The following is a 17,381-nucleotide window of genomic DNA, read 5'->3' as shown; positions in this document are numbered from 1 at the left end:
ACCCTTTTTTAAAACTATTACCATCTGGCAGACAGTACAGGATAATAAAAACAAGGACAAATAGGCTGAAAAACAGCTTCTATCCCAGGGCAGGAGCTCTTTTGAATTCTGCTGTCTAGTGCAATATTAATGTAGTATCAGAGGTTTTCAATTCAGTGTATAGAATGTGAAGGATTTGTGTTTGTGTTTATTTTCATAGTCATAATGTCCACTGAAGATGGTATTTAATTTCATTGTACGAGGTGCAGTGGCAATAAACTAAACTAAAACTAAACTAAACAGACCTCAAAATTCAAGTTCATGGGTTACTGCTTGTCCTTCATAATTGAAACATTTTAGGTATGGTGTTTAAATTTGTGATTATTGTTCTGACCCAGGCTTCGTCAAACATAATTAAACACAAACCTGTTTTAAAAGCAAAACCTATTTTAATGCAACGCTGGGAGTTACTTTAATTCTCAACCAGAACTAATCATAAACAGTCCCCCAGGATAAGCACATGCCTGTCAGTGCTATGGAATGCTGCCAAAAAAAGAAGTTTCCAAATTAATTGTAACGGAAACCATCCAAAGTACCAGAAAAAACCAACCAGAATACACAGAACCTCAAGAAGGACTCCGAATCTAATTGAACTACTTTGCTTCCTGCAAAGGTTTCGTCATTGAGGTCTGACTTTTATCCCTTATGGGAGGGGAAATCACCTCCCAGCCTTACTCCTGAGCCGCCCCTTTTGTTTCAGCTGCTTTCACCTTCTAGCAGCTCTGTGCATACGCATACTGGCAACAGGCTCCCCTTGTTCCTCTGCCTTGCTGCTGCCAGACTCCGAAGGCTCTGAAAGCAGCACCCCACTCCCAGATGGTCCTGGCCCCATCCCTGCATTGGATGCAGGACCCTCATCCGAGTCCTCTCCAGTCTCCCTGACCGGTTCCTTTTCTTCCTCACTGTCCGACTCCGCTGCCAACTGTGCCAGCTGCCGGTGAACCACAACAATTATGATATTATCCATTCAGTTGTGTCTGACTCTTGGCGATTCTGTGGGCCAGGTCTCTCCACATCTTCTGATCGTCCACTACATCTTTTGAGTTTTTCTATGCTATGGCTGGTGTCAGCATTGATGGAGTCCAACCGTCATGTTCTTTGATGGCCTGGTTTTCTTTTACCTCTGACTCTTCCAAGCATAATTGCTTTCTCCAGTGAATTCCCCTTCATGACACGGCCAAAGCAAGTAAGACGCAGTTTTGAGATTTTGCCTTCCAGTGACAAAACTGGTGTTATGTGGTCCAGCACTTGCTTGTGAGTCCTTTTTGCTGTCCCAGGAATTTAGAAGAAAGCCTCCATTAACATCTCTGTACAGATCAACTGTTTTTCAATCAATTACACCAATGATGTTTTGAGTGCAGTCCAGAGGAATCCACTACCGTGCAATTATCTCAAACATATACTTTTTACCATGGTGTTGGCGTCCTTCTCTTATTTCGCCCTGCTGTATTTCATCTTTTTGTAAATAGAAAATTCATTTAGGAGGAAAAAGCGGAGTACCTTTTTGTCATGGTGAAGTTGGCAACAGTGGACTTGAAAGCATTGATAAATAAGGCCGCCCAGAATAATTGGACCTCTTTCTGGGTCTAAGATAAGTTTGCTTTCCAACTTCAGATTTTCCTCAGCTGAACAATGGAAGAAGAGAAAAAGTCAACTACCAGCTGATTTGGGTCACTTCCACCAGCAAAATCTCTGTGACTCATTGAGTTTGTTCAGATCACTTTGAAAGCAAATAGTGGCTAATAGGAAAAAGCTATTTTCAGCCCTGGCCAGTGTCATTCTTTTTGTCTATCTGTTTCTCTCCTCACCTACACACCGACATTTTCCAGGCAAGATCTGGAAAGAGGAGGAGAATACTTGGGGAGTAGCTATGTAGGGTACCTGCAGACCACATAACCCTTCAGTAGCCCTGATTGCAACCTTCAGAACGTAGAACATAGAACATCAGAGTTGTAAGGGACCTTGGAGGTCTTCTAGTCCAACCCCTGCTCAGGCAGGAAGCCCTATACCAAGGCCAAATGGAGCACAAAGTCAACATGGAGCTTCAGATTTTAAACCGACGAGAATGAACAAAGTTGCTTCCTGCAAAGGCTCATGTCCCTTTGCTCCTCCTTTATGTCTTATGAGAGGGGCCAATAATCTCCAAGCCTTACTCCCGAGTTGCCTCTTTTGTCTTAACTGTTCTTGCCTTCTGGCAGCTCTGCGCAAGCGCGCATTGGGAACAGGCTCCCCCTGTTCCTCTGCCTCGCTGATGTCAGATTCTGGAGGCTCCAGAGTCAGCACATAACTCTCAGATGGTCCTGGCCCCACCTCTGTGTCGGACACAGATCCCTCGTCCGAGCCCTCCCCAGACTCCTGGACTGGCCCATGTTCCTCCCCACTGTCTGACTCTGCTGCCAGCTCCACAGGTCTCCAGCAGACCACAACACTGGCTCAAGATTGTTAAGTTCTGAAGAATCCAAAAGCTTGTACGATCTTTCATGCACCCTTGGCTTTATCTCAATAAACGTATCATCCAATGTTGTACTTTGGATTTTTTTTTTTTAAGAACTGGCACAATTCTGCTGCTTTTATGTGCTTCCAAAAAACGCACTCATTTAATGGTGATTCAAATATGATGAAATGGTTGGCGCATAGAGTACTTTCCGGGCCAACAATGGGTTTGTCTTCTGTGCATGAAATTCTGTTATTTTTTCAGACAAGAAACCCCCCACTCTTATTGCCTCAACTTCTCTTTTACTTGCATCTTTCCCATTTCAAGCTCTTTTTTCTTTTTTCTTTTCTTCTTCTTCTTCTTCTTCTTCTTCTTCTTCTTCTTCTTCTTCTTCTTCTTCTTCTTCTTCTTCTTCTTCTTCTTCTTCTTCTCTTCTCTTCTTCCTCTTCTTTTCCTCCTCCTCCTCCTCTCCTCCTCCTCCTCTTCTTCTTCTTCCTCCTCCTCCTCCTCCTCTTCCTCCTCCTCCTCCTCCTCCTCTTCCTCCTCCTCCTCCTCCTCCTCCTCCTTGAAGCAAACGTGTGGGAATAAAAAGGAAGCAGCCATGTGAGAATGCCATGGTACTTACAAGGGGAAAAAAGTCTCAGTGATTCCAAGAAAAGGTAAATTATGGAAACTTCAGTCATTCTCACCAATTGAGCAGATAACTCAAGATTCTTTCTGGAGATTGACTCAGGCTGTGCCTGCCAACATGTGTTATTTAGTTGTCATATTTAGCTCTTAATTTCCTCCAAATAAATTTAAGATATTCAAAGTACATCTGGCTCAAATCCCCAATTTTAGCCCCCATTCCAATCTGCATTGTAGGCTTGCTTGATTTTTATTTATTACTGGTAATATTTCCATTCCAACTCTCAAATCATACACAAGAACAAAAATAAAACACCCTACAACCCACCGTACAGGTAGTGCTCAAGTTATGACCACAGCTGAGCCCAGAATTTCTGTTGCTAAGCAAGACAGTTGTTAAGTGAGTTTTGCGCTATTTTACAGTCTTTCTTACTACAGTTGTTAAGTGAATTAAGTTAGTAACATGGTTGTTAAGTGAAACTGGTTTCCCTGTTGACTTTTCTTGTCAGAGGTCACAAAAGATGATCACAAGATGACCCTGGTGCTCTGCAACCATCATAAGTATGAGTCAGTTGCCACAAGAGTCTGAGGTTTGATCATGAGTCCATGGGGATGCTGCAATGGTTGTAAGTGCGAAAAATGGTCGTAAGTCACTTTATTCATTGCTGAGATTTGAACTGCCAAGTTGTAGGCAGCTGGCTGCAGAAGTAGCTTGTAGTACTGCACTCTAACCACTGCGCCACCGAGGCTCCTTATATAGTATAGATGCAGCCTCCAGTTCTTTTTACTGGCCTGGCCAAGCGTATTGTGTGAACATCAGCACCTTGAGTGACCTTGAGTGTGTCTGCACCACCTTGCCAAGACAAGGAGCCCTTGGCCTTCGCACAGGTGGACTTCTTGAGAAGTTTCTGCCAGGGTGTGGAAACACAGTCCTGGGACTTGAGTTTTGCGGGAGATTCTAGATTTGTCATAAGTACATGCCAGTTGCCCAGGACCTGAATTTTGATCACGTGACCATGGGAATGCTGCAACAATCATACGTTTTCTCATTCTCCTTTTTCTTTTCTTCTTTTTCTCTTTCTTCTCTCTTATGTCCTCACATCCCGGACATAAACTGTTTCAACTCCTACCATCAGAATGATGCTATAGGGCACTGCACACCAGAACAACTAGACACAAGGACAGTTTTTCCCTGAATGCCATCACTCTGCTAAACAATTCCCTCAACACTGTTCAACTATTTACAAAGTCTGCACTACTATTACTATTAATCTTCTCATCACTCCTTATCACTCATCCCCTCCCACTTGTGACTGTATAACTGTAACTTTGTCACTTGTATCCTTACGATTTACATTGACTGTTTCCAGTATGATTTAATTGCTTATTGTACCCTATGACTATTATTAAGTGTTGGACCTGATGATTCTTGACTCTTGACAAATGTATGTTTTCTTTTATGTGCACTGAGAGTATTTGCACCAAGACAAATTCCTTGTGTGTCCAATCACACTTGGCCAATAAAGAATTCTATTTTATTCTGTTCTGTTCTATTCTTTAAACTGACTGTTTCCTAGTATGATTTGATTGCTTATTGTACCCTGTGACTACTATTAAGTGTTGTACCTGATGATTCTTGACTCTTGATGAATGTATCTTTTCTTTTATGTGCACTGAGAGCATTTGCATCAAGACAAATTCCTTGTGTGTCCAATCACACTTGGCCAATAAAAGAATCCTATTCTATTCTATGTGTGAAAACCAGTCAAGAGTGAATTTTTTGTGCCATTACAATTTCAGCAGTTGCTAAACAAATTGTTGTTAATCAAGGACTACCTGTTAATTTGTCTTTTTCCCCTGTTGAATTTTTTTCCCAAGGAAAAGCTCTGAGGTGTCTCTTCCTCCATTTAAGGACTCCCCGAAGGGATCCAATGGCTGGTTTGCTAAGAATGACCCCTTTCTCCTCTTTGCTTTTCAGATAGCAGCCCAGGAGTTGCTGGACAATCGGGTGATCACGCTCAGCATGGCCGGAAGGAAGTTGGATAAGAAGGTCTGTGTTCGAATCCCCCACCCTCATTGATGCGTGCATGCAGTAGCAATTGACCAGATTTTGTGTAGAGACTTGAGCAACAACAATTCTTTGAACTGCAACTTAATGTATGTTGCCTGAAACTATCCACAAAAATGAGTCCAGTTGCAGTGACAACTCTACCTGGAATCCTACCTGAAACTCTACCTTCAAACAACTCTACCTGGAATCTGGATTCCAGGTAGCCCTCGGTGGTAGCTCAGGTAGCACGACCAGCAATAGAGCCCAAAATTTCTTTTGCCAAGTGAGACATTTGTTTTGCCCCATTTTATGACTTTCTTCCCATAGTTATTAAGTGAATCACTGCAGTTGTTAAGTGAACGGCATAGTTACGGTCTCCTGCTTGAGCACATGGTTGGACTAGAAGACCTCCAAAGTCCCTTTCAACTCTGTTATTATGTACAGGTTGTGTTCAACTTACAACCACAATTAAACCCTTTTTTTGTCGCTAAGCAAGAAAGTTGTTAAGTGGTTTTTGTGACCTTTTATGACCTTGCTTACCACAGTTGTTCAGGGAGTCACTGAAGTTCTTAAGTGAGTTACATGGTTGTTAAATGAATCTGGCTTCCCCATTGACTTTGCTTGTTGCAAGGTCGCAAAAGGAGATCACATGATCCCGGGACAGTGCAACCGTCATAGATATGAACATCTGTGTAATGACCCAGGGTGGGATGCAAAATAAACACAGTCATACAGCCCCTTTTATTCCTTCACTTTGCTTCAAAGCTCCAAATATCCTTGACTGGAGACAAAAAAACTCCCCCACAAGCAGTTACGAAAAGGAGGAAATGCTGTTTAAACTAAAAATGCCTATAAATTATAAAGAGTAAAAACAACACAAACCACACTGAAGCAATTAAAGGAACCAGGCAAGATAAGGGCTTGAAAACGTCCACAGATATCGGAACACACACTGGGAAGGACACCAAACTCAGAGAGGAACGACAGACTAGAGATATTTCCATGCTTTGTTTCCAGCACTGACCCATATGCATGTCCGTCCTTTTAACCAGTTCTCACAGCTGCAGCCCATGAAGAGGATCAAGGCCCTTTCCTCCCCTATAGACCAGTCTCTCCCTTATCCTCACCTCACTGCATGCCCTAGGATGAAGTGGGGATGGGCCTGGGTCCTCCTCTGACTGTCCAGCCAGCTTCTGCCCTTCCCCAGCCTCCTCCATAACCTCCGGAGCCACACTCCCACTCCCTGTCGGCTGTTCCTCCTCTCTTCAGAGCCAGTCTCCAATAAGGGCATGACAATCTGAATTTTGATCGTGTGACCATGGGAATGCTGCAATGGTTGCAAGTGTGAAAAATGGTCCCTTTTTTTCAGTGCCGTTGTAACTTTGAGCGGTCACTAAATGAACTATTGTAAGTTGAGGACCACCTGTAATCTTCTTTGACATATTGCCATGCACTTTGGGGAGGAAACCCCTGAGAGCCTCAGGCTGCCCACGACTTGAACCTATAGATAGAAACCATCCTTGGGTCCGAAGATATCGTTTTATTAGAGATCAAGTGCAATGCACAAGTACATAGGCAGAACCGGCAATCGCGCCCCCAAATCCCCAAGTTTCCCTTCCTTAACTGCCTCCCATTGCTGACCTCCCCCCGCTTGACCAATCAGATTCAAGCAAGATGTTTTTGAAACGGTCACTTCAAGGGTAGATGGGTTTGCAGCTCTCGCCTTTTTTGCAGCTGGGTGTCCTTGGGGCAGCACCTTGAGGAAGCTACAGCTTCTACTTTCTCTTTCCCAAGCATTCCTCGCATCATTCCCCAGAGTCTGTGGCAGTCTGTCACTGCCCAGCAGCAAAACACAGCAAGCATGAGGTGTGAGCTGACACCCCTGAGGTCGGTGGAGTAGGAGATGGTACATTCTCATGAATCTCTGCCTAACCAGCTCGCTCTGACGGATGAAGCTGCTTGGATGAGCAGCGAGAATGTCTCGAACTGACAACAAAAATGGGTCTAGTTGCGACGACTCAACCTTTAAACAATTCTTCCTGGATTGCTGAGAATCTTCATCGACTTAATGTGTGATCCTGTTCCTTTGCACCTGACACCTGTGCATTCACCAAGACAATGGCCTTAATTGTATGTGTATGGAGGGGGAGACGGGGAGAAAAAGAAAGAGAGAAAGAGAGAGAAAGAGAGATAGAAGAGAGAAAGAGAGAGAGAAAGAAAGAGGGAGAAAGAGAGAAAGAGAGACAGAGAGAAAGATAAAGACAGAGATGGAGAGAGAGAGAAAGAGAGAGAAAGAGAGAGACCATAGGGGAAATTACACTGGGTTACTTAATATAGCCAAGTGGCATTTTCATATATGGCAGGTCAATTACTATTTCTCAAAAGTTTCTATTAAAAATTATCCTTTTTCATTTTTGACAGCTCTCCTGCCTTGTTAGACCTTTCAAGCCGGAGGAAGGGTCATGCCCTAAAAAATTAATTACTTAGCACTTCGTTCCCAGTGATGCAATTTAGCATCAATACACGGAATTGGAATTACAGACTAGACTGAAGCAGACCCGAGAGGGCAGTGAATAGTTTTCCAACGTAAATCCAAATGTAGCCCTAATTAATCCTTTTTTAAAAAAATGTCATCTTATCTCAGTTGCTTTATTATTAACCTTGCAAATCCAGTTGTTTTCTCATACAGCATTGGTTCTTAAACTGAGGGTAATTATAAGGGATAATGGAACAATTTGTAATTGTTGGTCAAGGGTCCCTTTGGGACTTCTGCTGCTGAGACACTTGTCAAGGTTGACTCAGCCTTCTGTCCTTCCAAGGTTGGTAAAATGAGGACCCAGAAAGAGGCTGATTCTGTAAACCGCTTAGAGAAGGCTGTAAAAGCACTGTAAAGTGGTATATAAGTCTAAGTGCTATTGCTATTCCTTCCTCCCTTCCTCCCAGTGGTTAGAATGCAGTATAGTGGGCTAATTCTGCCCACTGCCAGGAGTTCGATCCTGACTGGCTCAAGGTTGACTCAACCTTCCATCCTTCCAAGGAGGGTAAAATGAGGACCCAGATCGTTGGGGGCAAAAGGCTGACTCTGTAAAACAGCTTAGCTGTAAAGCACTGTAAAGTAGTATATAAGTCTAAGTGCTATTTCTCTTCTTTCCTCCCTTCCTTCCTTCCTTCCCTCCTTCCTTTCTTCCATCCATCCATGCATCCATCCATCCATGCATGCATCCATCCATCCTGTGCAGTGCTTAGAATGCACTATTGCAGGCTAATTCTGCCCACTGCCAGGAATTTGATTTTGATGGGGCTCCAGGTTGACTCAGCCTTCCATCCTTCCAAAGTCAGTAAAATGATTGTTGGGGGCAGGCGTCTGACTCTGTAAACCGCTTAGAGAGGGCTGTACAGCACTGTGAAGCGGTATATAAGTCGAGGCGCTTTTGCTATTGCCGTTGCTATTTTCAAGACTGGGCAAAGAGGTAAAAGGGTCAAGCAATTGAAGAAATATAGATTGTTCTTGACTTAACAATCAAAACTGACCCTGGGGATGCTGCAGCAGTCCTAAGTGTGAAAAATCATCACTTTGTCAGTGACATTGCAGCTTCAAACGGTCGCTGAACAAACTGTTCCAAGTCGAGGTCTAGCTGAACTGTCATGCAGGTTGGGAAGAAAAAGAAGAGATAGGCTCTGCAATACAATGGAGAACAAGTGCCCATATTTTATACTTTCCTTCCATATGACTCTTTCTCTCTCTCCCTCCCCATCTCTTTCTCTCTCTCTCCCTCCCTTCTCTTTCTTTTTCTCTTTCTCTCTCTCCCTCCCTCCCTTCCTCTCCCCTTTCTCTTTCTTACTCTTCCTCCCTCCCTTTCTCTTTCTCCCTCCCTCCCTCTGTCCCTCCCTCCCTCTCTCCTCTCTCTTTCTCTTTCTCTCTCCCTTCCTCCCTCTGTGTGTGTGTGTGTGTGTGTGTGTGTTCTTCTTGCTTAAGCAAGGAGGATATTCACACCTCACCCACATCCCGTCTCATTTCTTCCTTGGACATACCAGGTTGGGTAATTCTTCCAGCAGCAGACAAAGTGACTGCCACTCAAGCTGTTCTCTCATTAACAACCTCGAGAATTTCTCTTTGATCGTAAATTGATTTTCTTTTGTGAATAGCCGGTCGGGATCGGCTTCATAGAGAGAACATTAATTGCACTGAGGAAAGACAAACTTGTGTTCAGCCATCGCAATATCTACACGGAGCTGTGCAGGGGAGGGTGAGGGTCCTAAAAGATCTATTTACAAGACACGTTGGCTGTTGCTTCCGAGAACCGAAATCACTTGACAATCCTCCACGTGCTTTTCATTCTCCCCACCCCCCTCTCTCTCTTTCAGGATTTGTTTGGAAAATCGGATCCATTTTTAGAGTTTTATAAACAAGGGGATGATGGGAAATGGATGCTGGTCCACAGGACAGAGGTAAGTCATGTATGGACATTATATTATAAGGTGATCACCTTGTATCATTTCAGGGTTTTTTTTTCAGCCAAATACTACAGGTAGTCCTCATCTTATGACCACAACTGAACCCCAAATTTCTGTTGTGAAGCAAAACAGTTGTTAAGTGAATTCCCCCCCACACACAATTTTAGGACCTGCCTTGCCGCTATTATTAAGCGAATCCCTGCAATTGTTAAATCAGTAATCCGGTTGTTAAGCGAATCGGGCTTCCCCGTTGATTCGCCTTGTCAGAAGGTCGCAAAAGGGGATCACGTGACCCCAGAATGCTGCAACCCATCGTAAATATATGCCAGTTGCCGAGTGTCAACTAAAAAGATACTCCTTTGGTCTTTTTAGCTGCCAGAAAAAGGCAGTGGGAGATGGGAAACAAGGCATTCTTGAAATGCCTAGATATCAACTCAGCAGCTGAAAGTTGTCGGAGCATAAGAAGGTTATTAAGAGAGCATGATGGATGGCGACCACTATCCTAGAAGCCCAACAGCTGCCAAACTATGGTTCACGATTATAAAGCGTGAAAAATAAACCATCAGCACAAGACAAAAAAATAGTTTTAAAAAGCCCCAAGAATGCTCACCTCTCCCCACCCTTCCAGTTTAGGATCTAGTGACTCCACCCAGAGGAACCTAGAATAATAAGATTGAAAGGGACCTTGGGGGGTCTTCTAGTCCAACCCACTGTTCAAACAGGAGATTGTATCCCATTCCAGGCTGTCCAGTCCCTTCTTAAAAGCCTCCGGTGATGGATCACCCATAACTTCTTTTTTTTTTTTAAACAAGTTTTATTGATTTTTCAAGACAAACAAAACATATAAAACCTCCTTTCCAAGAACTACCCATAAACTTCAACAAGACAAACAAAGCATTATTCTTTAAAACATGGTTCCACATTATCACACTTGAAGCAAAACATTGGAGAAAAAAAAAACCTCCTTAGTTATCATTTATACATATCTTTTCCCAATTTCTCTCCCTTTAATTTCATTTCTCCAAGATTTTATTAATTTAGAATCAAACATAATCCACACACTAAACATAAAACATAAAACTTCTTTGAAAAGTGACTTGGCCCCAGGTTACATCTTTTTTGACAGACCTAAATCAAATTCATGCCCACCTTATATACCCTTCATATCTTATTAACCATTTTGTATTTTCTATATAACTTCTCCCATCTTTTCACTCTCTTAATTATATTTTATTTATTTCATCTTATTTCAAAGTCATTATACTTATGTCTTTTGTCTGTTCTTTAGTAAACATCTATGTATCTCTTCCCTTTAACCAAAAAATTTCCCCTGTAATCGCTTTTGAAGTATGACGCCTTCTCCTAAAATAAAACTTAAAATAATACATAATTTGTAATTCTTATGTATTATTTTAAGTTTTATTTTAGGAGCACCCACAACTTCTGAAGGCAAGCTGTTCTCCTGGTTAATTGTCCTCCCTGTTAGGAAAATCATCCTTAGTTCTAGATCAGATCTCGCTTTGATAAGTTTCCTTCCTTGCTTCTCCTCTTGCCTTCAGGTGCTTTGGAGAATAGGCCGATCTCCCTCTCCTCTGTGATAGCCCCCTGCAAATATTGGCAGACTGTTATTATGTCACCTTTACTCCTTTTCTTCATTAAACTAGATCTACCCAGGTCCTGCAGCCGCTACTTGGCAAGCAGCACTGTGAATGGTGATTGTTCTGCCAGGAAGTCCTCCTTAGTTCTAAGTTGGATGTCTCCTTGACCAGTTTCCATCTATTGTTACTTGTTTGGTCATCAGGTGCCTTGGAAAATAGGTTGCCCCTTTGCACATTTATACATTGGGACATCTGCTCCAGGTGGCCTTTTTTTAAAATGACTTTGGAACATCTGTTGACAGCAGGAAAGGAACCCTCTTTTCATGCAGTTGTTGTAATGAATGAATGAGGCGCCAGAATGCATCGTTTAGAAAGAGGCTCAGTCCACAGGGTGCCTCACTCAAAGGATGAGGCTTGTTTTCATTGCTCTAGAAAGCAAGATGTGTATGAAAGCAGCAATCCTGCAAGGAATGGAGCTCTCACCTCAGCAGATAAACCATCCAGGGACATCCAGCTAAAGTTAGCCACCATTCAGAAGTCAGGACTTGCATCCAAAGAGACCAAAGTACTTTTGTTCAGAAATAGCACACCTACAATCCCCCAGGGCCTTCTGTTCCCCAACCTCTGGTGCACGTTGTTTTTAGCATGGCTCTTTTTAACAAAGCCCCTAAGGAAACACATATGTGCACATCATTCCTGGTTCATAAGATTTTTTTTTTTAAAGCATAAAGCAGGACCCCAGAACTGAGAAATAATTTTTATTAAGAGGCAACCAGTAAACGACAGTAGTCCTTGCATAAAGTTGAGTGAAGTCGTTTAGAATAAAGAAGTGGAGCCATAAAGCAAGGGTGTCCAACCTTGGCTGTTTCAAGAGGCGTGGACTTCAACTTATGGCTGGCTGGGGAATTCTGGTAGTTGAAATCCACAGGTCTTAAAGACGACAAGGCTGGGCACCCTGGCTTAAAGGCAGGCGTGATTACAGTCTTCGGATACATAAAAGGAGGTCACAAGGAAGAAGATGCGGATTTAGTCTCCAGAACTCCAGAGGGTAAGAGGAGAACCCCTGGGTGGAAACTTAACAGAGTGAGATCCAAATTCAAAATAAGGAGGAATTTAGAATAGACTAGAATAGAAATTACAATGGAAATTAGAATAGAATAGAGTAGAAATTAGAATAGAATAGAAATTAGAATAGAAATTAGAATAGAATAGAGTAGAAATTAGAATAGAATAGAAATTAGAATAGAATAGAGTAGAAATTAGAATAGAATAGAAATTAGAATAGAGTAGAAATTAGAATAGAATAGAAATTAGAATAGAGTAGAGTAGAAATTAGAATGGAATAGAATAGAATAGAAATTAGAATAGAATAGAGTAGAAATTAGAATAGAATAGAATAGAATAGAATAGAATAGAAATTGGAATGGAATAGAGTAGAAATTAGAATAGAATAGAATAGAATAGAATAGAATAGAATAGAAAGTAGAATAGAATAGAAATTAGAATGGAATGGAGTAGAAATTAGAATAGAATAGAATAGAATAGAATAGAATAGAATAGAATAGAAATTGGAATAGAATAGAATAGAAATTAGAATGGAATAGAGTAGAAATTAGAATAGAATAGAATAGAAATAGAATAGAATAGAGTAGAATAGAATAGAATAGAATAGAAATTAGAATGGAATGGAGTAGAAATTAGAATAGAATAGAATAGAATAGAAATAGAATAGAATAGAAATAGAATGGAATAGAAAAGAATAGAATAGAAATTAGAATAGAATAGAGTAGAAATTAGAATGGCATAGAGTAGAAATTAGAATAGCATAGCATAGCATAGCATAGAATAGAAATTAGAATAGAATAGAGTAGAAATTAGAATGGCATAGAGTAGAATAGAATAGAATATAATTAGGAATAGGAATCAGAATGGAATAGAATAGGAATTGAATAGGAATAGAACAGAACAGAATAGCAGAGATGGAAGGGACCTTGGAGGTCTTCTAGCCCAACCTCCTGCTTATGCAGGAAACCCTATACCATTTCAAACAAATCCAATCCAAAGCCAAATCCAATTAAAAGCTTCCAGGGTTGGAGCGTCCACAACTTCTGGAGGCAAGTTGTTCCACTGATTAATGGTTCTCACTGTCAGGAAATTTCTCCTTAGTTCCAAGTTGCTTCTCTCCTCGATTAGTTTCCATCCATCGTTTCTTGTCCTGTCCTCAGGTGCTTTGGAGAATAATTTGACTCCCTCTTCTTTGGGGCAGGCCCTCATACAGAGGAACACTGCTATCATGTCACCCCTAGTCCTTCTTTTCATTAAAATAGACATGCCCAGAGTGCATAAACAGTATGTCTGATCCCATCCCTGGTGCAGATATTGTTATAGTATTGATATAATATTAAGAGTCGGTTTTGCCAGTGGTTAAGGCACCAGGCTAGCAAGTAGAAGACCATGCGTTCAAATCTCGCCTTAGTTCTGAAAGCCAGGTGGGTGACTTTGGGCCAGTCCCTCTCTCTCTCAGCCCAACTTTATAGGGTTGTTGTTGTGGGAGAAAATAGGAGAAAGATGTGTTGGCTATATTTGTTCCCTTGAGTTATTTGTAAAAACAATAAAGGTGGGATATGAATAAACAAGATCATCTGATGTTTTTCTTGTCTTGCTGCCTTTTCCTTCCCATTGCAGGTGATTAAATACACACTGGATCCTGTGTGGAAGCCATTCACGGTGCCTTTGATATCTCTGTGTGATGGGGACACAGAAAAGCAGATCAGGGTATGGTCCTCTCGGCCCTCTTCCATTTCAGATCCATTATCTCCCCTGTGGATGAGTGTTGATATTTTTGTTAGGAATATTCTACTCCTGACCCTCTCTGTCCAATTTTAATCCCAAAGCTCCCACGCTTTGTAGTCTCCATCCATGCTGGCTGGGGAATTCTGGGTGTTGCAATCCACAAGTCTTAAAGTTGCCAAGATCAGAGATCCCTGGTCTAGGCAATGGGAGAGCATCTTAACGCCTCTTACACGAATGCTGTCAATGGATCCTAAGCTGTGATTTATAGAACAAAAAATACTACGTATTTATTTATTTATTTATTTGTCAATTGCTTACAAGCTAATAGGTATAAGTATAAATATAGTTATGAATACATGGATACATATAAGAAAATAAAAGAAACAATAGGACAGGGACGGTAGGCACTTATGCACGTCCCCTACAGACCTCTTAGGAATGGGGTGAGGTCAATAGTAGACAGTCTAAGGTTAAAGTTTTGGGGGTTTGGGGAAGAAACCACAACGTCCATCACATTGGTATAGAAAAGATTGTTTCATGAGACATCTGCTGAAATTAATCCATCAACTTCTAGAGAACATCTGACCATTAGTTGGGTACCTGGTAATATGTCTATGGAGATTCTCAGCCATCCAGGTCATGGATGACTTGAAAAAGCACCTTTGGGTACCTGGTAATACTGTGTTCCCCTAAAAATAAGACCTAACCAGAAAATAAGCCGGCACGATTTTTTGTAATGTAAGCTCTACTCTAAAAATAAGCCCCAGTTAAGATAATCAGCCAGACAGATGCATTTAGTACTGTATTTCTTTGAAAATAAGCCCTAACCTGAAAATAAGCTCTCATGCCTCTTTGGGAACAAAAGTTAACATAAGACCCAGTCTTATTTTTGGGGAAACATAGTAATTGTCCTATATCTGGGAGAAATGAGCATCTTTGTGAATTTCTTCTCTTTCATAAGTAGGATGAAAAATTTTAAATTTGGAGGGGTCATTTTGGGGGGACTTCAGTCAACTGGATGAAAATCCTGATTGTTCCTCTGATTCTTCTGCCAGATTGTGTGTTATGACTACGACAATGACGGAGGACATGATTTCATTGGGGAGTTCCAGACTTCCGTTGACACGATGTGCAAAGATGGCTCTGTGGTAAGCTTTGAAGGAAATGAATGGATTTGAAGATGAGCATTGTCATTCACCCCCCTAAGTCTGAAGAAGTTTGAACTTCCTGCTTTACATCATGGCGGCCATGACATCTTTCCATTTAGTCATTTAATTCTCTTTCTTTAGTATTGTTGATTAACCCCATAGGTCATGTCAAAATACAGAATAAAGCATAAAACATTACACAGTAAAACCATATGTAAAAGTGAAATACAAGAGGGAGATTAAAAGAAAATAATAAAATAAAGAATATAATGTTTGTCATGCCCCCGTCGGAGTCTGAATCTGAGAAGGAAGATGAACAGGGAGAAGGAGAATGGCTCCATTGGCTGTGGAGGAAATGGGGGAAGAGCCGAGTCAGGCTGGGCAGAGCAGGGGAGAGGTAGAACAAGGGATAGGGGGTTCAGAGGAAGACCAAGGCCCACCCCCTCCTCATCCTAGGGCATGCAGGGAAGAACGGAGAAGAGAACAACATGGGTTGTGTGACTTGGGAGGAAAGGACCTGATTCCCTTCACCAGGCACACCTGGGGAGGGAGTTTAAAGGAGAACCAGTTGGGAGGGGTATTTGTCGAGAGCAAACATTGAGTTGATCTAATGTTGGCTGCTGTTATCTGAGTTCCTGGCATCCTCCCAACTGGTTTGATTTACTGTCATGTTACTTCACTTCTGGAACTCCTTATCTTGCCCTGCTGGATTTATTACCTTATCTTGCTTTGCTGGATGTATAGTTTCAAGTTTTCTATTTACACCATTTTGGATTGGAATATCTGCAGCCAAAGGCGGTTACTGGGAGAGTTTTTCTCCAGACCGGAAGGTAACCGGGACATTGGGGGCAAAGTTAGAGCTAATAAAAGGACCCCTAATTACCTGGCTGGGTTGCCTTTGTGCACACCCCTTTGGGTCATCGCAATGTTTCTGAGTCACCTCTACTGTCTACCCTGATCATACTCACATACAGGTAGCCCTCATCTTACAACAGTTCATTTAGTGGCCATTTGAAGTTTCAGCCCCACTGAAAAAAGGGACTTATGACTGTTTTTTCACACTTATGACCATTGCAGCATCCCCATGGTCATGTGATGAAAATTCAGACACTTGGCCACTGATTCGTACTTATGACGTGTCCTTTGAGACCTTCTGATAAGAAAAGTCCATGGGAGAAGCCAGATTCACTTAACCATGGGACTAATTTCACAACTGGGGTGATTCACTTAACAGTGGCAAGAAAGGTCATACAATGGGGGCAAAACTCACTTTAACCATTGTCTTGCCGAGGAATGGAAATTTGGGGTTCAGTTTGATTATAAATCGACGATTGTTCATCTCAACTGAAAGGCTCCAAATGAAGGGCTGTGTTATATGTGATTCTTGAGTTCTGACTGCACGTGAAAAGTGTTTGTTTTAATATAAAAGCCCCAATAGTTTGATCGTCTCTTGTACAATTCAAAGATACCGGCCTCGGTTTAATCAGTGAAATGGAATTAAAAAGCCCCTTATGGGTTTCTTTCCTGATGTGCCTTTAAGAGGGAGAGAGAGAGAGAGAGAGAGAAAAAACGGTGTCTCTTGGTTATTTCTCCTGAACTCAAGTTTCCCAGGCAAAACCAACCTTTTTCAACCTCAGTTGCAGTTTTGATTTGCGCTGGTTTGCCCATTGTCAAAGGTTTGTGGTGACCCTCATTAACAAACATCTCATCTTCTGCTAAAACTAGATTGGTTCTTGCCCAATTAAACCTCTCTCCTGATCTCCACTGATGGGTGATGAATGTTTGTCTTGCGGACTTGCTCCCACAATCGATGGTGTTGGGTTTCGGAGTTCTCTTTGCAGCCTGATGGTTATTTTGCTTCTCCCAGTTATTTGTGGCAGGAGTCCTAATTAAGTAGAGTAGAAATGACAGGGAATAACTTCATAAGGCTGGGGTGACCACCATGAATGGAACTGTAAACACTTTGTATGTTATAAGACGTAAAACCACAGATATGCACTTAGCAATGATATGAATTAAGGTTGTCCTTATGACTTATGACCACAATGGAGCCTAACCTTTATGTTGCTAACCAAGACATTTGTTAAGTGAGTTTTGCCTCATTTTACAAACATTCTTGCCACAGTTGTTAAAGTGAATCACCGTAGTTGTAAAGCTACTAACACAATTGTTAAATGAATCTGGTTTCCCCATTGACTTTTCTCATCAGAAGGTTGCAAAATGTGAACACATAACCC

The 17,381-nt window shown here is 41.7% G+C and overlaps 1 protein-coding gene across 2 annotated transcripts in view; it reads left to right on the top strand.

Moving 5' to 3' along the window:
• Positions 1-17,381, top strand: part of CPNE2 (copine 2) — a 122,628-nt gene that overhangs the window by 65,068 nt on the left and 40,179 nt on the right. For both annotated transcript variants that reach the window (XM_026714370.2, XM_087940461.1), the window contains 4 exons: positions 5,079-5,150; positions 9,516-9,599; positions 13,889-13,978; positions 15,052-15,144. In XM_026714370.2, coding sequence (XP_026570155.1) covers positions 5,079-5,150; positions 9,516-9,599; positions 13,889-13,978; positions 15,052-15,144 — 339 coding nt within the window. The remainder of the gene's footprint in view (positions 1-5,078; positions 5,151-9,515; positions 9,600-13,888; positions 13,979-15,051; positions 15,145-17,381) is intronic.

This window comes from Pseudonaja textilis, chromosome 11 (genome assembly GCF_049901715.1).
Source record: "Pseudonaja textilis isolate UNSWEBS1 chromosome 11, rPseTex1.2, whole genome shotgun sequence".
In the NCBI taxonomy this organism is placed as follows: Eukaryota; Metazoa; Chordata; class Lepidosauria; order Squamata; family Elapidae; genus Pseudonaja; species Pseudonaja textilis.
Note: the sequence above shows the minus strand (reverse complement) of the source record. Positions and strands in the feature narration are given on the sequence as shown.